We start from the raw sequence: 23,708 nt of genomic DNA, 5'->3' as shown, positions 1-23,708 counted from the left end.
AATTTTCTGTATTTTCACACAGTATGAGCAATAGGCAATGATACTATGCATAAATCTGTCCTTTTGGTTTGCATCATTGTTTAATTGATTTGTATATTTACGTTAAGTACGGTTGATTGCCTTTGTTACGTATTTTAGTTTTCATTAAAAAAGTTATGCTTATGCTTGTGTTTAACACTGACTTGCATGTCAAAAGAACAATCTGTGTTTTTCTTTACCATAAATAAACATCAAAACCGAGCCTAACCTTTGTACAGTAACAAATAACATCAAAAATCAAATATTCAGAACATCAGTGACCAAAGCAGTTTTGTGTATATTCCTCGGCGGGGGAAAGTTTATATTATACCTTATTTTATTACCTATTTCATAAAATTTATTCCATTAATCGATCAGTGATCACAAATTGCAGTCATTTTTATATGATTTTTATGAGAGAAAGAGATGGAGGGACAGAGAGTACATTCGATGCAAGAAGGCATGACAGGGGCTTGTATCGTTGCTTACAATCATACATGTACTATATTATTATTATTATTATTACATGTAAGACAAGTAAGACGTAAGCAACGATACGAACCCCTGTGCAAGACACGCAACTCACTTGTGTTTTTGTTACTGAAGAGATCGAGTTCGAGGATGAATATAATGTATACCCGATTTTAGGCTGGCAATCAATCAGTCTATTTATTTGTCATTTAATCTGAAGAAAAAAAAATGTACCAACTATGGTTGAAAATGTTGCCCGGTACGGATAGTATTTCAGTTTGAGTGTACACACACACGCGTACATATACAAAGCACACTTGTACAAATCAAGTTGAAAAATCAAAATAAAAAAGTAAAAGACAATCAAAATGCAGCAACTGAACACTGGCAAAATGCTTAAGATATGCTCCAAAAGTGCAGTCGGTGCTACATTTTTATAACTAGGATTATTCACATAGGGATATATGACCGTAGGTTTATATCGATAAACACACACACACACACACACACACACACACACACACACACACATATATATATATATATATATATATATATATATATATATATATATATATATAGATAGATAGATAGAAATTCGGATGTGTTTGTTTGAACTCAAAAAAGGAATGTCGATTGTCGAACCAACTGGTAATATTGCATGTGTGTTTCATACTAGATAGAATTTTCAGTAAATTGATTTAATAGGTTAACAACTGTCATTTGGGTTATCAGTCATTGTGGTTTGTACCGAAACAGGCACAGGCGTATTTGTTAGTTTTCTATGCTTGTACGACACGATGAAACATGATCGAAAGATTCTATTTTTAAATAAATGTGGAGATTCTTCTACTTGACACAATAATCCAATCAAATTAACTACAGATATACTTACTGGTAAATATTTATGTGAATACCTTTAAAGGAATAAGCGTAATTGTAACCTTGTAAAATGATAAATAAGACTGTGAAGATCAATAACAACTGTAATCAACAAACCTTCTACCACTTTGTGCAATGATAGGCCTTATCAATGATGTAACATATATTATGACTACACTGACTGTGACTGTGTACTACTGTACAGAGGGAAGATACAATCCCACATCTGAAAACGTTCCTGCTCTTTCAGAGAAAAGATAAAAGTCGACATATACAAACGTTCTTGCACTTTCAAACGTTGCGGAACTATGGCTTCTGGAAGTTCTAAACCTGAGTGTAAGTGAAACGGGTTTCTATAGAATACTGCACATGACAACTGTAATATTTCTATCCTGTTCGAACATTTGCAACAACATTTTAAATTATTTAATTATATTAAACTACTCTACTCTCATAACCATTGTAAAAAGTCTGATTTTTTCAGATAACATCTATTAATTAATTGTATTCAATAACCAGTCATTCCAGAACACACACACACACACACACACACACACACACATGATCGAGTTCATGGGGTTAGAATATTTTGAACGAAATCATGCCATCGAGAGCTCATTTGTTTGGTCCGTTTATTTAATAGATTGCAATATTTGTGTATGGATTCAGTTATACTGTTTCTCTGAGAGGCACTAGTTATAATTGTATCAGGTTATTTTTTAGTAAAGTATTTGAAATGGATTTATGATTTAACTCTATTAATGAGTTAAATGTTTGTATTTTTTCTTTTCCGTTTATCTTGGTATAAACTGTCATCTGCCGAATCACACAACTTAAATAAGGCCCGCTATGTAAGCTGTGTAAGTCGGCAACTGCCAGTTTATACCATGATAAACTCAGAACGCTTATAATTGCAATACTTAAATATTTTATTCGTTATTTTGTTTTATTTTGAAGATATTTCCTATCAGTTTTAGAGCATTGTTTAAGCGTATGAATTCTTGTTGAGGGCGTATGCTACGTAGCTATTTATAGGACAGGGCATTCTCCATCTGCAATGTAATAGCTACGTCAACATCAAACAAAATAATGCTATCAATGGTAGGGGATCTAATGCTTAGAACATTCCACAGCATGGTCTTAATCTTTTATCTAAATTGGCACGAGTGATCTGAGTAGAAGTTCCATGTCCAAAGCAAAGGATGTGTTGTTTTGTTTGACATACAAATGACACTTGGATTTGATGCTCTCATGCGTTCATTGTCACTTGGCCGAATCGTTATTGTCCAGACTTGTTCGTAACCAATTTCCGCTTCTTCAAGTTGTTATTTTCGCGTTGATTAACAGTTTAGCCTACCTGCATGGTCTACTTACTAATGAAATTAGGTTATCGATAAGTAGTTATAGATATGGGGGTGAAATAGGCAAACAGTACAAGGCATCGACACTGACAGTTACGATGGGGGTGTAGATGATCTCCTCCACCTACCCCCACATTGTAACTATCAAGGGTGATGTCTTATACTGTACGGTTGTGAATCCAGCTGTTATAATGTTCGTCTTTGAAGCCCCAATCTCCGAATTCCTATGTCTATTTACCTATAGTTTTAAATTCATTTGTAACGAGACACACTGAAAATGCTGTAGCCCCAAAGTTCTTGGCAGATTTTGAGTTTCCCAACTTTCCACTTTTAAATCTAGTCCGAGAAAGAATTATGTATATTCAGAAAAAAAACCCAGCAAAGATGTGTCATTTGATTCTGTCAGATCAATTTATTCATTTTTGTAAATAAAATATAAACCCACCGTTTTTATTTGGTTGTAAAGGCATGCAGTGTGTAAGCGTTTCAGTCCAGTGTTTACGTTTGTTACTTTGCAAGTTACTCTTTTTCTAGAAGTTAGTAGATGGTAGTTATGATCACATGGTTAAGTTCTGACTAATATAAATTTTTCCTGCATTTATCTTTTGTGGAACTGAAGTTATTAATCTGTATATACCTATCGCTTAGTATGTTTCTTTGACAAGAACCTATGACATCATGTCTTTTGCCTACAGATTACATGCTTGACTGATTTGTTTCCCCTTGTTACAAGTTATAAAAATCACAATGGTGGATGAATCTAAAGTACAATTTATCATATAATTTAGTCAGCAATATAAATAATGACTCTCATTTTTTCCACACATCAAACTTGATATGCTACCTGTTGATTGTGAAGAAAGTACATTTATTAGTATCAGTCGTTTCTACAGATGGAAGGAACCACAAAAGCCAGAAGAAAACTAATCACTAAGCGACCACTAATTACTGCATGTGTCACTGGAACAAACAGGTGAAGGGAAGATGTGAATATGCTAATGTATTACCTCTATTAAAAAAAAAATACATGGAAGGGTTACAAAATAACAACAACAATTAACACCCGCTCTAATAAAGGCTACGTTTGATATTCGTTGTAGGGAATCCCCCAGCTCCTTTGCTGGATAATGATCTGATCTGCATTTGACGCATCTCCCCTTAAGCAAAAGTGAAATGATCTGTATCTACTCGCAGCGTAAAGTATGAGAAAGGAAGCAAGGAAACTAAGCCCCTCCACCCAACAAAACAAAATAGTAATTGAACAATGAATGAATACAAGTTTTAGAGAAATAAGTGACAATATACACCCCACACCAGTCCCCATCCCCATTTGGAGAGAGAGAGAGAGAGAGAGAGAGAGAGAGAGAGATTTGGAATTTTAGCGTAGCACTAATACATTTTCAGTCAGGTCGCTACAATGGCTGTAATTTATAGTGATATAGTGATGTCTAGCACTGGGGTATCATGACGCATACATGTAACATCATGTCACACCCAGTCACATTATCGTGACACCAGGCCGACCAGTCCTAACACCAACCTCTTAATGCTGTGCGCCAGGCAAGGCAGCTGCTAGTACCATATCTACGAATCTTTGGTGTGACTTGGCAGGGGCTCGAATCCTCTACCTCCTACATACGAGGCGGATGCTCTAACCACTTAGGCCACCTGAGTGGTCCTCATTTGCAGAGTATTAGAAGGAACCCCAAAGGAAGATCAAAGTATAACAATATTTGCATTACTCAAATACAGTGTAGGAGGAAGACATATCTGTTTTTTATTTGCTTAGAGAAGTTGCAGTGCGACATACAAAGATCGTTTTGTCTCCATATTTTATACATGGATGTTGAACATACATTAAAAGAACTAACGGGAATATACAACCATAAATAGACCATAAATAGGTTTAAATCAGCATAAATAATTTTCCGAAATAGCAAGAAATATATCCCATACCTGACCCTTCTGTTTTTGTGGTGTTACGACTATATGGTCTTAAACTAAGTAACAGAAAGACACGAAACCATCAAATTTTGTACAACTTGATTAAATTATCAAAGTGATAAAATCAAAATGTAAGTGAGCTTAAAGATCTATTAAAAACCAAAAGAATGGAATGTTCCGAATGAATTTCAAATCTTCGAATGTACATATCAGTGGCATTGTCCATAACTCCTTTTTTTAAAAAATAATTTACAACAGTCCGTGAATAATATTCTAGTCAAATGAGCGATTCCAATAAATAAGCCAAATAAATGCTCCCTCTCAAATAATATCTAAGCATATCATTAAATACGTCCAATAACTGAAGTTACAACAAAAACATACGTAATAAGACAACAATTGTCATGCTAAACGCACTTGTATACAAGCGAAAGGGTTGCAAATGCACTTTACTACTGCTACCTACCAGGGACGTATTTTTTTTTTTTTTTTTTTGGGGGGGGATATTTGCAAGCCCGTCAAGTCCCCCCCCCCCATCAAGTTTTGCTCCACCCCACCCCACCCCGAAAAATTGAAATGACGTCCGTGCTACCTACTCATTGCAAATATCCCTCATGGTAAAATAACCCACCTGACCGAAACTAGCCAATGGGAAAGAACTTAATTCTTGTACAATCTCATCTGACTTAATGCAGCCAATGGGAACTAACTTAATTCTTCTAAGAAATTACCCAAAACTTGTCAACAGGGTCAATATATAGGTTTATCTGAGTACGTTGAGAATAAAGAAGATTGTTTCCAAATAACGATATAAATTATTAGCCTACGTCCAGGCCCTTATGTTAAATACGATCCAACACCCATATTATGTATGAATAAGACAGGGGATCAGTCTAAGAAATTACTAGACTCGTTATATGCCGTTTTGTGCATATACTTATTGAGGGCGAATAGGTGGTATTGGCGGAGCAGCAGAGAGGGTGAACAGACCATAGAATTCCGACAAAACAAATAAAACAAACAAATAAATCATCTCGTAGAAAGGTCAAGATTTTACAAATGAACTTTTCCTTGAGATGTTTTATTTCTGTAATGGACGATTGTACTAATAAAACCTCAGTTCGAAATAGTATCTGAAAAAATAAAGTACTCTACGTGTTTATTTATTTCTTGTTTATTTTTTTGACGACCAACGTTGGTAGGTACCCTCTCTGCTGCTATTAATTTACCACCATACCAAGTTTGATGAATATTTTTCAACGCGTTCTCGCTGTCCTTTCTCCTCATCTGTTTCATCTTCATCTGAATCTTCGGAATTTGTTCTATGTTTCAAGTAATATTCAAGTTCTGATGGTGGTTTTTCTATTTTTGGATTTATGTTTTTTCTTTTTCTGTAATAATTCATCAAACTTCGATATCGATCTCCACCGCAATTTTTACAAATCTGATATAATCCTCTAACGCCGTTGTTACATCCAACACAACTTCATGGACCAGCATGAAGGTTTTTCTTTATAAGATAATTATGTTTCTTGCAATATTCTCCACGGCACCTTTTGTTGCATTTATCTGTTGTTCCTTGACGTAGCCACGCACAGTTGTTCATTATATTAATGATATCTGTTTAATTAAATTTAATTTTATCATCACCCCTGTTACCCAAATATTTTATCAATACCCACACGATATCTTGTTCTTGGATCATGTAAATTTATTGTTATAAATCCATGCGGAGTAGCTTGCGCTCGTGAGAAGAAATTTTTGAATTTAATTATATCCATGTCACCACCACACCAAGTTTGATGAATATTTCGCAACGTGTGTGTGTCTACGCCATTAAACACAACTAAAATGTTGCAGTTGTCTCTGATCACCTTCGGAATTTGTGTATATCGTTGAGTAACATAGATCACGTCTGTATTTTTGTGTCTCCCTCGGGAAAATATTCTGGCTGGATTTGATTGTTTATCTAGCATCACATCGTCGTATACAACTAAATTATTAATAAATCCGTCTATGGAATCTACGGATGGTGCTTCATCAATATCGGTTATAAACTCTATAACATCATTATCTTCATCCAGTAATCGCGCGTGTTCATTGAAATCTTTAAGTACATCATACCATCGCTGATCATCAACGGATGGTGCTACTAAATATAATTTATCCCATTTCAACCATCTCATTATCAGATTAAGTAATAATTGCGTCTTACCCGATCCAGATGGTCCTATGATAATCATTCTGATGGAGTTCGGTAGCGCAGGATGATGCTTAACTGGCTCTCGTTGCCGAGTTGCTGAGAAATCAATTATATCCATATATATTATAACATGAATTTATATTGTTTACGCTGTAGAGTTAAAACTCCAACTACTGATTTAGCCACAGTTATAACAAAAAATAAAAAAATAGCGTACGGTGGAAAATGTTCTATATGCGGTAGAAAGAAATTTTCGTTTTTACCTAATAGGCGCGGTGGTGATATTCCTAATTTGATGTCAAAGTTTCCAGGTGCTCCATGGGCTAAATACAGTGGAGAAAAACATCTACCAGGATATAATTATTGCGGTCCTGGTACTCGACTCGATATCAGGCTCGATAATCAGGATCAACCAAAACCAGGCGAGGAACCAATAAACGCTATTGATCGAGCTTGTCATGCTCATGATGTAGCTTATAAAAGTCAAAATCTACAAGATAGGCATATTGCAGATGTAAAATTAATTCATTCATTAAATTCTATAAAAAATAAAAATATTAGAGAATCATTAGCTAATTGGTTAGTAAGATCCTCGATGAAAGGTAAATTAGCGATTGGGGCTGGTAATTAATAATGGAATCAATTTATTATTCACCGAGAGGATACTGGAGAGGCAAAGCAGCAATTGGTAAACTCGCTGATGCAGCGGCGGTTAAACATTCTACTGCTAAAACGTGGTTATCTAAACAAGCAATATGGCAAATTTATCTACCACGTCCTAAACAAATTCAGTACGCGTATTTCGATGTCAGTGTTCCTAATGAAGTTCATCAAGCTGATATTCTGTTTTTACCGCATGATACTGTGCGTGGAAAAACGTACAAGTACGCGCTAACCGTAGTTGATGTTGCAAGTAGATATAAAGAAGCAGAGCCGCTATCAGTGAAAACATCATCTGAAGTAGCCGATGCGTTTGAACGAATTTATCAACGAGGTGGTGGACCACAAAGTGGTCTACGATGGCCACAGCTACTACAGGTTGATCCTGGTAAGGAATTTCTTGGTCCAGTATCATCGTTGATGAAACAACATAATACCAAAATACGACGAGGTCATACTGCAATTCATCGTGATCAAGCAATTGTTGAGCGATTTAATCGAACACTTGCTGAGCGGTTATTTGGATATCAATACGCGAGGGAATTTATTCAGGATAAAAGATCTCGCGAATGAGTTGCAAGATTACCAGGCGTGATAGCTGCATTAAATAATGAGATCACACGAACAACCAACATGAAACCCATTAGCGCGGTCACAAAAAAAAAAATATACCAACACAACGAAAAGATGCTGGAAAACAAAAAATATTAGGTGATGTCACAGTCAGATATTTATATGAGCCTGGTGAACTTAAAGGTGGTAAAGCGAGAGCGACCGATCCTATTTGGAGTGTTACCACACACAAAATATCTACCGTGACAAGATCCACTGGGAGAAACGCAGGCGTTTCCAGACCTGCAATCTACAGATTAGATTTGGCCGCTCCTCAGCGTGGATTTACACGTGAACAACTACAAATAATTTCCGCGGATACACAACTACCACCAAAATCACTCCGGTGATTTCGATCACTTAACTAGCGCCTCTACGTCGATTACACTCAAGACAGGTTAACATGGTATTTTCTCGTGTATGACCGCGACTATTATCTTTTCTATCTACGGTAAATTGTCTTGAATCATTACTCGAATACCGCCATAACATTATACAATTACAACTGGTGCAATGATTATTCTGCTGCTGTTTTAACTCAATAATAAATTCAACATCAAGAGCAAAGTCACGTTTATTTTTTTATCAGATTGTTTGTATCCGATTAATTTTTTTCTTATTATATCATCATCGATGATGTTAAATTTATCAACGATTTCAGGAATTATAATTCTACGTAATTGAGATATATTTCTGACCCTCGATACCGCCAAATAAACTAAATTTGACCATTCGATGCGATCGTCTACAATCCAGACTCGTGTGTCAGAAATAGTTAATCCCTGAGACGAGTGGATTGTCATAGCGTATCCCAACACCCATGGAGATTTGTCAGCGTGTATTGCATCTTCGACCACACTGATATCAACGGCGACAATATCATTTAATACGAGATTTTGATTCTCAGTCTGTCCTGGAATATCAACATTAATATTCTGTTTTCGTGTATCTGATGGTCTATAACACAACGGTACGGGTAATTCTGAATATTTTTCTTTATGTAGTTGAAATAACTGCTGTTGTAAAGCGTCTCTGATTATTTTTCTACTTGCTACGATCAAATCGGTGGGTCTCCATAATTTCAAAAAATCACTCATTGATGTCTCTGAGATCACTCCACGTATTATTTCACACTGAATTTTGTTTGATTGTAATCTGATTAATTTTTTAAACTCCTTCAAATTTGCATCAAGAGCTCTATGATCATCATCTATTTCTTCGTAATAATCAACGAAATTTTTTAACCAATCATGTGGAGATGGTCCAACAAAGGGCGGCGGTTGACCATGATCGCCACACATTATTATGGCGGTATTTTTCGTCAACAACCAATCAAGAAACGTTTTTAATGTATCCAATGACACCGTACATATCTCATCCCAAATAATTATTTTAGGTATATATTTTTCTCCCATCCGTTCAGGAGTCCATGTATCTCCGCGCCACCGAAAGAAACTATGATACGTACACGATTGTACTTGCCGCTGTTTCATCTCACGTGCAAGTCTATGTGTGGGTGTCAGCACGATTATATCTGAATTTCTAAAAACATTAATCGTTCGAGTTGTTTTGCCGCATCCACCAGGTCCATTGAGATATACTGTCTTATATCTAGTTATTGGATCACTCAACGATGGTGCCTTCGACATTTCTGATATTTTATTACCCTCACGATAAAAATCTCTCATTGGAACATCTGCTGATTCTACATAATTGTGTAATAGTTCCTTTTTTATTCTCCACGAACCCCATCGTTCATCATTACTTGTAAATTTCATAACAGGTTCTAAATATTTACTTGAAATATAAAACGAGTCCGTTGCGACTCTGACTGCGGTCTCAGGAAATCTATTAATCATCGATAATAAATTTATAGAAACATAAGCCAACATGGAAGATCTTAGATGAGTATATTGCGGGGAGACGTCATTTATGTAACTAACGATCGTACCCAATTTTGTTCCGTCGGATAAATAAACACTCTCTCGATTTACAAATATATTTTTCGCCGTTGTATCAGCGATTATAAAATCGTACTCGGCATCATCTAGAATTAATCGTGCGTGATGTCTTTTATAATCATATGCACCACCTTGAGTAAATTTACCTATAATTTTTCTACCGAGATCTTTTGCGGTTTTGAGTTTATTAGGAATATCATCTTCGGAAACATCCTTAAACTCGCTAATAACTTCAGAATCTGACATGGGCAACCAAACTGTGGTCTGTGCATGATATGATATAATTGCCTCACTGACCACCAACGATGTCAGTATCGCACAATCTAGCATATATCGCAACAAAACTATAAGTGCCCAACGTTTTTCACAAAAATGTCTACCAAACCAAACATAACAAATCTTGTGAAGATTTTCGTTAAGCTCGAATGATTCAATACAGGCGAATCCAGTCAGATCAAAATCAGGTAATGGTCCATTAATTGCCTCTCGCGTGATCTCGTTTGTTGGGTGACCAAATCTTTCAAAGTACGTAGAACAATCTCCGTATCCCAGAAAACTTCCTGGATAACATGCAACCATATCAACCGAAATAACGTCATCGTAATTGTATTTGATATTCCATAATCCGCCATGTCCATATTCGACGCAACTTGCGCGTACGTCCTCGAGTAAATCAAATCGTGTTGGTTTCCATGAATTTCGTTCTCTGGCGAAATGAGCCGCAACAGATGGAACGGTAACAATTAGTTAGTAATTTGTCAGTATTTTCCGCGTGCTTGTACTTGAAAAACGTCGCAAGATTTTTCATCTCGTCATGGAGGGATTCTGTGCGATATATTTCACCGTTCGGTTTGACAAACTGATCAAATTCACCCTCCTCATTACTTTTAAATAACCATACCGATACAGGATCGGTTTTACTTATTTCTTTAATAAAATCAAACATACCTCCCCCCATATCTGTGGGGTAAAATCTAACAGTTCGATCACGTGGAAATATTGTTACTGCGTTAGTCCATGCGTGCGCGTTATGATCGATAATATTTATTGGAGCTCCCTTCGATTTATATTTCGACTGGTACAGTACTTCTCCCGTTATTGTCGCCACAGTTATTGGAAATTTTAATATTTTTCCTAACTCAGCAACATCTTTTATTGTAGCACCGGTATCCTTAACTGAATCAGCCCACGAGTTTATTTTTTCACGCCTTAAATCGGTTAATCCATTTCCACGCATCGCGTTTGTAAAGTGTTCTATTACTCGTTCGGCTACACAATTTAACCTTGAAAATTTCATCGGCGCTAGTTTATCAACGTTGGGTTTTTTATTTATCTCATAGATTCCATAAATAACCGCTGTTACAGGATACGCTCGTTCATAATACGGTTTGTCAATACCCGTCAGTAGACCCTGTCTGGAATTTTTACTTAATATGATAGTTTTATTATTACCAAGGACAGGATCATATTTGTCACGGATAATCCAACTACCTGTTTCTGTTAATACAATAAATTTTACTCTGAAGAAATATTTTTGATTGCCCTCGTATTCAGCGATTTGGTAATGATAGTTGCCGCTCGCTTGTCGTTCATTGTGGCGTCCGTGACTTTGTCGACACTGACTTTGTCAGGGCGTATGATCTTGAACGTTGACCATGTATGAGATGCACCATCCGTGTAAAATTCTTTCTTGGCGTCGTGAATTTTCGAGATCAAACTTTTATTTTTCGGATCAACCAGATCTCGTACTGGCAAGTCAGAAGATAATCTGTCAAGGTTGAATTTATATTTAACAGGCCTAGTTTGGGATAATCTCTCAAACTCGTTCATATAATTAAAACAAATATTTAAATAAAGAAAATTATATATATATATACAATGTCTCAATGTAGATGGTTGATGATCGGCTCAGTAAATCGATGCAACAAATCCTGTAGAAAGGAATTTTGTTGGATGCACTCACAAAACATACGACGAGGAAGTCTAGGACCAATACCGTGTCTGAGGTGTGGTATTGGAGTGCGAGGAAAAACAGAATTATGTGGAAAGTGCGGCGAAAAACGGTTCAGAGAACTTAAAAGATATTATGACAAAAAAAAATAATAGCGGTGAAAACGCTATAAAATCCGTGAGGGATTATATATCAAGATTTCAGACAAACAATGATTTAAACGCATAATATTATTATAATGGAGCAAAATATATTTGTCCCACATCCTGTCATAACAAACTATGAATCAAATATTAATGGTATCATCAGACACTGTAGGTTAAAAAAACCAGTTGGTTGTATTAATAATCATGGTTATCTAAGGTTCACATGCGAGGGGGGAAAGAAACATTATGTATGTAATAGATTTACGTATGAATGTCATAATGGGATGATCAATGACGGTCTTGTTATTGATCATATTGACGGGGATACTCAAAACAATAATTTATCCAACCTTCGTGTTGTCACATACAGCGAGAATAATACACGTGGTAATACAGGAAGATGTAAGACAATCGGAAAGAGGGCGGTAATTTCCACAAACATAGAAACTGGCAAAGAAATTATATTTCAGTCTATGAACGCGGCTGCGACATATTTTGATATTAACTCGCGTGTGGTAAAATACGTCGCAGAAAATATAACCAGATCTACTTTCTCGAAAAAATATAAGCAGAAAATCATCTTTCAGTATCAATAACTATCATCACCACATTATTAACTATCATCACCACATTATTAACTATCATCACCACATTGAATTAATTTTTTTAATTTATGTCACAGTAGGTCCTCCATACACTACTGAATTTTGATTATATAAAAGGGAGATTACTTTGTAACATATAGTTTTCTTCGTAGATTTTTGGTTTTTTATGATCGTAATTAGTCAGTTTAACTAATTACATCGTAATTAATTACATCGTAATTAATTACTCGTAGAAGTATTATTTATGGTTTTTAAATATTTCCCATTATACAACATTACGAGAGATCATGACAATGTTATTGATCCGCAGGAAGCTGTGTGTAGAACAGAAACCGTTGTCATGGTAATCGATCTGCAGGTGTGTTCATGCCACTGTTATTATTGATTCTCAGTCTGCTTAGGAAAAATGCTGTTATAAATACAGAAACTGTTATTATTCAGAAACCGCTGTTATAAATACAGAAACTGTTATTATTCAGAAACTGTTGTTATTCAGAAACTGTTATTATTCAGAAACTGTTATAAATACAGAAACTGTTATTATTCAGAAACCGCTCTTTAGTGTAAATATTGGTTCCTTAGCTATATAGCTAACTATATATTAACTTCCAAAACATATGTTCGTAACAAGGTTTGATAGCTCAGTCAGTATGGTATTGGACTGTGACGCTCGCGGTCCAGGATCGAATCCCCATGGCTGACAATTTGTCGGTGGTGTACGCATAATTGCGATTTTTATAATAGTGGGGGGAACCGCAAACCCCCCCCCCGCTCAGCAAAATTCACCCACAATATTGACTTGTGGGTGATACATATTTTCGTATCACCCACTGGATTAATTATTGTGGGTGAATTTTGCTGAGCGTATATGTTTGTACTGTCCTTAGTTAAGTTATATGTTTGTGCCGTTCATTCATAATCTGAGCTCGCTAATACACTCGATAGGGGCTCTTCATTCATTGTATATATCCATTTCATTGTATATATGTTATGTGTATATCCTCTAAACTTGGTAGATTGCGGTGGCAAGCTACGAGTTTAATGAGGATTGTGCCGTCCTTAGTTAGTTATATGTTATGTGTATATCCTCTAAACTTGGTAGATTGCGGTGGCAAGCTACGAGTTTAATGAGGATTGTGCCGTCCTTAGTTAATTATATGTTATGTGTATATCCTCTAAACTTGGTAGATTGCGGTGGCAAGCTACGAGTTTAATGAGGATTGTGCTGTCCTTGTGCCGTCCTTAGTTAGTTATATGTTATGTGTATATCCTCTAAACTTGGTAGATTGCGGTGGCAAGCTACGAGTTTAATGAGGACTGTGCCGTCCTCCCTCTTGGGCCTCTAGACCGTTGTTTGGCGGGTTAGGGGCTCTCGTAGAGGGAATATTTGCCTAATGAACTTGGTAGATTGCGGTGGCAAGCTACGAGTTCTTGGTTGTGCTGTCCCTGAAACATCCCGACGAACTCGCTAATACACTCGATAGGGGTTCAGGGATATTTTTTTTATTTTAAAGATTTATATATTATATAATGAACCATGAAAATATCAATGATGTAATTGCCGCTATTAAAAAATTGAAAAAAGATGGAATTAATATATCTGATGAACTAAATCCTGAAAAAATAGTTTCTGACTTTGAGATTTTACAAGAACGTAAAACCCAGGGGACACACACACTATCATCTGAATACAGGCTCATGAAACGGATTCAGGCGGCAATGTTTCAGTCGCTAGCTACCGTAGAAGATGATCATGTGAAGGAGTTCGTTCCTCTTCTCTACCGCCGTAGAAAGAATTAAATCGTTATTATCCCACGAGTATGAGGCAAAGAAAACGATTAGTGCTCGCATAAGACTATTAAGAAAAATTATGTTAGAGAGTAACTTCGTTACTGGTGAAACGATCCAGAGTAGTAATTCCGATGAAGATGACTGAGATCTTTGATCAGAAATATTATTTCTGAATTTGATGGGTTAGTTGGTACTTAGAATCAAAGATTTAGAATCAAAGATTCTGATTCATGCAATTTGCAATTTTGATGGGCTACTTGGTACTTAGAATCAAAGATTCTTATTTATTATTTATTTCTGAATTAATTTATTTATTTACTGAATTAATTTGTTTTTTTTTTTACTGAAATTTAACAAAATTGTACAAATTTCTTAATTTTGACTACCATTTACCCCATCAAAAACATAAAATTGTACAAATTTCTTAATTTGACTACCATTTACCCCATCAAAAACATAAAATTGTACAAATTTCTTAATTTTGACTACCATTTACCCCATCAAAAGCATAAAATTGTACAAATTTCTTAATTTTACAAATTATTTATTTCTGAATTATTATTTTATTTCTGAATTATTATCTATTTATTTCTGAATTAATTTATTTATTTTTTACTGAAATTTAACAAAATTGTACAAATTTCTTAATTTTGACTACCATTTACCCCATCAAAAGCATAAAATTGTACAAATTTCTTAATTTGAGTACCATTTACCCCATCAAATTTACAAAATTGTACAAATTTCTTAATTTGAGTACCATTTACCCCATCAAAAACATAAAATTGTACAAATTTCTTAATTTTACAAATTATTTATTTCTGAATTATTATTTTATTTCTGAATTATTATTTATTTATTTATAACTCTGATGGGTGAGTTGGTAAACCCTCCATTACATAAAGATCTACGACAAAAGTCTTACGACAAAAGTCTTACGACTTTACATACAGATTTATTACAAGCTCTTCTTCACGTATGTCAATTAAGCGATTAAGGTGGTCTGTGAGCTTAAAATTGATTCGTGTTAACATATTATTATGACACCGTAAATACACAGGATTAGTTGGTTCTTGCACGATTAAACTTCCAGGGGGGACTTGTGGTGTGAACGTGTACAGGATGTATCCTTGTTGAGCTTGATTTGATCTTCCGAGATCTATTTGATAGCTGCCATCGATTACGTCACAAACCAGATTGACCGCGACCGTCGGTGTTATATTAACGATTCCCGGAGATACGTGTCTTCCGCCGCCGTGTGGATCATTATCATGTCTAAGAACAGCTGCTGGTGGAATTAATTTTCTCCATGCATCGAGTATTTTAGGAAAAAACTCATCAATGACATCACTGACAGATTTTCTTAACTCGGTTACACTATACCCGGGAAATTTAAAATTTGGTACATCGGCTTCTGTTAATTTATATTTATCTAACCATATTTTTGCATGAGTTCCTTCAGAAAATTTTAAACTAACCATAGCTTGAACTATTCGGTTATTAATATATTCCATATCTGATATAAGCTGATTTAATATTTCCACACGCGTGATGATTTTTTCACGCGATGACGCTGATATGTCAAACATATGTTCGTTAAAATATTGATTTAGTTGATCTAGTTGTTTTTTACATTCTTGATTGATTTCCTGAAAATATTTAATAATATCACTCCGATGAAAACCACTAGCAGTTCTTTCCTCGCGAGTGTTTTTAAAAGTCCATGCCTCATCACTATCGAAAAGTAGAAAAAAGCTAAACATTGATTTACTTTTTACATCACGTAGTCGTTCCAGGTATGATGGATTAATTTCATGATATGATTGTCTCTCCGTGACATAATCAGACTTTTTCGGTTCTGGTGGTATCGATGTTATCGGTGGTGATATTTCAGGCCATCCTAGCACGGATCTTATCGTGGATTGATAAATATCAACGGCATAATCAGGCGAGTTTATTTCAATCGTCGAGGACAGGCTGGGTTCATGAACATTAATTGATATTTTTGCTTCTTTTCCTGTTATTGATTTTATTCTACGCGCAAATTCCTCACTGATCTCTTCAATTTCGTAACTGCCGGTTGGTATTCCAACAACAACCCAGTCAGGTGTTTCATCGGGTTTGTTCTTGTTAGCAAATACGAGCGAATTATTTGCTGGTGTACCATTAAATGATTTTGATCTGATATTTGGCCAGCTGTAATATACTCGTAATTGTGCTAGTGCTATTTCTTTTACTGGAATTGCAGTAGGAAAATTAACACTAAATTCAGGATTAATTGAACTTACCGAGATCATCGTTATCTTTGGCTGAGTTGTGTTGGTCACGATCTGCTGGAGTAATTCTGTCATTATTGATACTTGTATCTTTAATACCTTCGTCGTATATTTTGGTTATCATTGAAAATTCGAAATCAGATATAATTCCATCACTGAGACTCGCTGATAACAACGAGGATAATTTCGAGTATGCTACCGTCGCTGTATGTAATTTTATTTTGTAATCGGATAATGTTTCGTTCGTACAAGTACATATTTTTTTTGTGATGATATTAAGCACACCTGCAATAGTTGTTGCTGCTGAAATACAAATAGTTACAGCTACTGGTGCCATCGTTGTTAACGCTGATAATATTACACCGGTTCCAGCAACAACAGCGGATACTGAATAAACAATCACATCAACGATAATCAATCGTCGTCGATATTTTTTTACTTTTACTGTATATTGATCGACTTGATCTTTTAGCGCCGTCTGCCATTCACGTGCTTGATTGTATCTGTATTGTGCACCGTCCATATATATTTTTATGCAGTAACCAATTGAGGTGTTTCAGCTACAAATTCCAAACACCACCAGAAGGATGTTGCGGTTAATTTCTTATCATCTGCTTCCAGAATAAATATTTCTTCGGTTCCGCTATTTAATACAACAGATACAACACCGGAAAACCTGTCTGTGGAATGACGCCATGGAAACGTTGTAAATATTTCAAATTTTGCAGCACTGAACACGGACAACCTGTACACGCCAGTGACTGTTGCGGTATATTTGATAGTATTATTTTGCTGCGACCATGTTGCAAATCCCGATGATACCGTGCATACGATGTTTGTGATATGCCTGGGAGTTATTGCAGCTGGAATTTTAATTAAATTTGTTTTGTTGACAATCTCAGGAATTCCCGCTACGATGTTTTGCTGTTTTTGTTAGATCGTGTCTAGGTCAGTTTTGATATCAGAAAGTTTCATGTCAATGGCGCGTGGAGTACCGAAGAATTTATCCATGGCATCATCGATTTTTTGAAAATTTCTTCGAAATCTTCCAAAAGCTCCTGCGTGAACGTCATACTCAGCCCGTAACGTGGATAATTTACCGTCTACGGTGCCATAGTTGACGTCGACGTATTTTTTTGTTGCTGCGTCTTCGTCAGATGTTGGATCTCTTAAAACTACTATTTTGTTCCCGTTCATGCTAAGTTCACCCATCATTGTGTCACCGGTGTTTCTCACGCGATTAGCAACACTTTTTGCAATTTCATCTCTGATGGTTTTAAGTGACATACTTGAATCTCTGATTCTACCACCGTCAGTAAACACGGGAATATTATCCGTAACTGCACCGAGTACTCGCCGGACTATATCATTCCATTTGATATTGCTGGTTTTTAGTTTACCATATCGATCCTGAAAAATAACAACTTCATCTGGGTCAACTCCAGCCAGGTTCATGATATCAGCGAGGTCATCCTTAGTCACATACTTCGACAGATCAACGTCGCCGAGCTTTTTCTTAACGCGTGAAGAAGATCTTCCGTAAATTAACAGCCATTATAATAAGACCCGTTGTTTAAAACGCCTTACGCGCAACAAATCGGTTGCTTGTATAATCGTGCACGACTTTATGTGGCGGCCTGGATGATTTTGATATAGCGTCGAGTACATTAATTACTTCACGGCCGCATATTGGCGGATCTGTCATTGTTTGTGTGGGTAGCGTTGAATACCAAACTTTGGAACCTCTGGTTGTTGCGCGAAGTGGTGCGACATACTTGATAAATTCAACAGGTGGAGCTAACCCGTACGAATCAAAATAAACAATTCCACGCGGGTCAACCGCGTATGATACCCAATGAGTACCAGGTCCGGAACGTTTGTCAAGATTAATAATACCTGTTTCTAGTTTGTTTGGTTGTTTAGGTAATTGATCTCGCATGAAAACACCTCTAAAGGCAGATTTTTTTAATTTTTTAGCGGCATTAAGTAAATCAAAATTTGATGCTGGAACGTCTAACGAAATGATCCTGGAAGCCTTAGGCCTCTCCCCCAACGAGATCCTGGCAATCTTAGACCGCGTCCCTTTTTTTTGCTATATCGTCCACCAGTAACTTTTTCGAAAATTTTTTTACCCGCCGCTCCAGCAACACCTAACGCGGCCGCTTTTGCTACGGCTGGAGCAGCTGCAGCTATTAATGCCGGAATGGCAGCGAGAAATGGGAATATACCACCGGTTTTAACCATGTGTTTGATGGCGCTCGGGGAGAGATGGAATTGAACTCCAGTTTTTGATTCTAGGGCTTTATTGAAATGTTTAATCTGATTATTTGTCAACGATAATTTGTTTGGACCACCACTAATCTGATCTCGTTTTAGTGATATTTTCGTTCCGCATTTGTTGGCGGTTTTTGATTGAAGCTTTTTTACCTGACCCGGGGTCAGAGTAACATTAACATGACTATACGACATTTTTATATAAAATATATTTTTCTAAATAACACAATTAAATATTTTCCACCGGTGCATCAACAACTCTCATTCGACCACTACCACCTTCAAGTAACATGGCTTTGTCGCTAAGTATGACCGCGATCGCTCTGTAGGTGCCTCGAATAAGAGGTGGACCAGCTATATCAGGAGGAGGGTTAGTAACACGAGCTCGAAAGTGTATATCAACGACAGATTGCTTGGATAAATCAAGATGTTCCAACGAAAAGTAATAAATCGGATATAAAGTTCTGAAATCTAATTGTGATATTTGCAACCCAGTATCTATATTTTGATCACGTCCCATGAATGACATTAAACGATGATATGCACGCGCTACATGATTTTGATCAAAATTTAACAATATATCTTCAGCTGGTTCTTGATGTCCATTTATCCGTAAGGAAACTTCATTAACTCCAAGGTTGTCAAATATCATATGTGAACGTTCTTGATCATTTATCCTAGCATTATCTTGTAGTGCAATAAAAATATGTCGTGGTGCAGAAACACCTTGCTGTGATGCTATATGCCATGTAAATAAACCATTAACATTACTTTGAATAGCATCTGTGGTTACTGTTAACCATGATAGCAATGATTTACCGCCTTGATCCATAAAAGAGAGTAATTTTTGTTCTTCAGTAATAGATGGAGTCATTACTGGCATCCACAATGAAAGCTTCGATATATTTACTTTACCAGCGTCATCAACAGCAAAACCTCGCCAGATTGCATCATTATCATCACCTTTTCTTACAAGCACAACTGTGTGTTTAGCTCCAAAGATGACCTTTCTAACATTTCTGCAAAATCCAAAGATGTGAGACAGTGGAATTGCACATGAAAAATTTCTATTATTTCCTGACAACGCCGCCCGGCGTGTTGCAAACCCTAAGTTGTAAGCCACGCTATCATCTTTTACAATATCAAAAGCAGCAGCTGGTCTGGCTGCGTATTCAGGGCCATCAGCAACTGGTTGTGGATCAGATGCAGTACCTACTGGTGTTCGTATTTTAGCATACCTGATATGATCAGCGTTGTTGGTAATATCCCTAGCAAACATCATTGTTGGACCGGCTGATCTTGTAAAGTCGTCAGAATATCTCGCCAGACCAATTATTGTTGTAGCAACATCAACATCCTTCTGAATTGATTCAATATTTTTTCCATCAATCATGTATGTGGCGCTATCAAACAACGCCATAATCCCGTTGTTGACAAAACCAACACGCAGATTGGCACCATATGCCGTATTATCCCCCTTTACAAGTTCACCTTCTACTTCAATAAATGCCTCAGCGGGCAAGAAATATCTACTTGTATCATGAACCTGTAATTCGATTCTTCCCCGCTGATTTGGTAGTCTTGCGTCATAAGAATAAAATTGATAATCACGTACCGACTCGTACTTAAGGACAGGTGCCTCCATGTCAAATGCTGGGTCTGATTCGCGCCTGAACATTTTTATTATAGTTACCATTTTTCAAATGATGATCATCGTCGACGAAGACCACTTCCTGCTATTAAATTTGCTGTTATATTTTTTTCTGCTTCTTCAGATATCGCCGCTAGTTTTTGATTTGCAGCCTGATTTATTATTTTACTTACGTCTGCGGGCATCACCTCAGTACTTGCCAGTTTCACCGGTGGTTGTTGTTTTCGTCGCAATAATCGTGCTAATCTTTCTTTGATCGCCGAGAACGCCTTACTAGCAACATTGACAATTGCACCAGGAGCTTTATCACGAACAATATCAATAGCCTTCATCGATAATTGTTTTGCAACAGGTGCTACTTTTGGAGCTATCCTCGTGAATAATCCCCGAATGACATCACCAAGTCCATTTCCGTAAATAACACTATAGATTGGTAATCGTGAGTTTACCGCTCTAACCTGTGTGGGTTTACGATGATTATCATGCACAATCATCTTATTTTATTTACCATTTATCTAACAACTAGTCATCAACGAGCTCATCAATAAGTTCTCGGTAAACGCCAATATCCATGATACCACCTTGAAATAGTCGCCGACAAATATCAGCTGCTTCATTGGTTATTTCTGGTGAATTATTTCCGGCACGTTTTCCTCCTATGAGAACTTCTAACCTTGACACGTCATTGATGATATTATCAGGACATAAACCAGATCCTGTTTTAGGTTCATCTTGAGGTGTTTTAAATACTGGTGGTTGCATTACCGGAGTAAGTACTTCAGTGGTGGCCGGGGGTGAGTCACCTTCTCGAAATCCATGTGGTGAATCTATCGGTGCAAATGTTATATCCGGTGCAGAAATTTTACGTAAAGGTGAAGGAATTTTCTTCGAGGAGTATGATTTAAGTGACTCTTTAGCCTTTTTAATTTCCGACTTCAACCTTTGCTGCGGCGAAGAAGATTGCTGTTGTTCTATTTGTTGCAGAGGTGGAGGAAGCTGATACTGGGAGGACTCTCCTTGTCCTAGTTGTTCCCGTCTCCCTCTAAGTCTATTTACTTCTTCATTAAATCTTTTAAATTCTTGACCTCTAGCTTGTTTTTTATTGTAATATACGCGATATATCCATTTAATGAAATCATCATCATTTGTTTTTCCATAAAAGGGTTTTAAAAAATTAGATTTATTAGATATATTTTTTGATATCATCTCAGGTAATTTCTCTCTTTCAGTTTTTCTAATTTCCTCAACAACTCCTTCGTTAAATCTTGCAATTAATTTTAAGCTCTCTCCTCCTGATTTGGATTTAGATGCAAGTTTTTCTCTCACATCGGCGACTTCAGTACGAAGTTCTCCAATACCTTCAAGTATTTCCTCACCAACAGGTGGAGGTTGGGCTGCAGCTATGTCAGTTGGAAGGTCTCGTAAAATCTTCTTTGCCTGTTTAGTTCTTCTTGCTATTTTTTCAGTCTGCGCCGCAGTTTGTTTTGATACCGGAAGAAGATCTTCTTTGATGACAGTTGCAACTTTCTCAGTAGCTGCAGTGACGGGTTTAAACAGTTTTTTAGTATCTTCTTCATACTCAACTTTTGCTTCTTGCTGCGCTTGTAGATTTTTTCTAAATGAATCTTTGACAGGAAGAAATTTTTTAATTGCTTCTAATCGTTCTCGAGCTGTTCTTGCAGTATGAGATTCTGGATGTATCATTTTATTATAACATAATAGTTTAATTAATATCAGCAGAAGAGGAGCAGCAGAGAGGGTACCTACCAACGTTGGTCGTCAAAAAAATAAACAAGAAATAAATAAACACGTAGAGTACTTTATTTTTTCAGATACTATTTCGAACTGAGGTTTTATTAGTACAATCGTCCATTACAGAAATAAAACATCTCAAGGAAAAGTTCATTTGTAAAATCTTGACCTTTCTACGAGATGATTTATTTGTTTGTTTTATTTGTTTTGTCGGAATTCTATGGTCTGTTCACCCTCTCTGCTGCTGGCGGTATCTACATACAGGTTTTATGCCACGCTAAGAATTCATATTTACGCTTCCAAGGGATGTACTTGATTTACTTTCGCTGTACACCTTCCAGTGTTCCGTCAAATCATGTGTCACCGAGCAGAGTTCGGGACAAGAACTTTCTGCACTTTCTCAACTGTAAGTGCAGGGGATGTAAAGACGTAAGCACATTTGCGTCAGTCATTTAACAATGTAGAGAATGCCAACGTTTCTTTTCCCACCATTGATTATGTTAGCACATACCAATGCTCTACAATAGCATGTAAGTTTTAATTAGCAATTTGAAAATAAAATAACCTCATTTTCAATACATATATACAACAAACATCTTCAAAACTTAGGTGCCCTGTGATCAGTAATGTGTACTCCATCCGGTGTACGCGAATGTAGCTATATGTACTAGCATTTACTGAAATTAATTAAATATTATTGTTTTAAAATTTAATACTAATATAGTCTAAGCAAAGTGTATTAAATCCTGACACTTTAATTGCCATCAAAATCTTCCAGACGAAAATTATTCTGTTTTTTTTTTCTGAGAGGGAGTAATTTATTGGAATGTAACTGTCATCTTTATATGCAGACTGCAAAATAAACAATATAATGAGTTTTAACTGTTCTAAGAGCATACCCCCCCCCAAAAAAAAATAACCCACCCACCCCTAAAAAAACCCAGCAAAACAAAAATCTGTTTAGGTAAGTGAGAAGCATACTCCTGGTTTCCCAACATTGTTTAAAACCTAAAGTCCACGTGAAAACGTTGGGACTGCAATACAAGGTAGAAGCTCTTATTCAAACTTTTTAATCGTTGATTATCCTCCAATAAATATAGAGAAATCAGAATCAGTCGCACGAAAGACTCCGTCTTTTATTAATTCTGGA

The 23,708-nt window shown here is 36.3% G+C and overlaps 1 protein-coding gene across 3 annotated transcripts in view; it reads left to right on the top strand.

Moving 5' to 3' along the window:
* Nucleotides 1-1,523: 1,523 nt before the first annotated feature.
* The window catches only part of LOC149779124 (deoxycytidylate deaminase-like), a 79,215-nt gene continuing 57,030 nt past the window's right edge, over nucleotides 1,524-23,708 (top strand). For 2 of the 3 annotated variants that reach the window (XM_089939674.1, XM_089939675.1), the window contains exon 1: nucleotides 1,526-1,707. In XM_089939674.1, coding sequence (XP_089795800.1) covers nucleotides 1,680-1,707 — 28 coding nt within the window. In that variant the 5' untranslated portion in view covers nucleotides 1,526-1,679. Of the gene's footprint in view, nucleotides 1,708-23,708 lie in introns of all 3 variants that reach the window. The other variant, XM_089939673.1, reaches the window with a different exon arrangement.

Source organism: Sinohyriopsis cumingii, chromosome 17 (genome assembly GCF_028554795.1).
Source record: "Sinohyriopsis cumingii isolate HCF-2022 chromosome 17, ASM2855479v2, whole genome shotgun sequence".
NCBI classification, from domain to species: Eukaryota; Metazoa; Mollusca; class Bivalvia; order Unionida; family Unionidae; genus Sinohyriopsis; species Sinohyriopsis cumingii.
The sequence above is the reverse complement of the archived record's forward strand: the minus strand, read 5'-3'. Positions and strand labels throughout refer to the sequence as shown.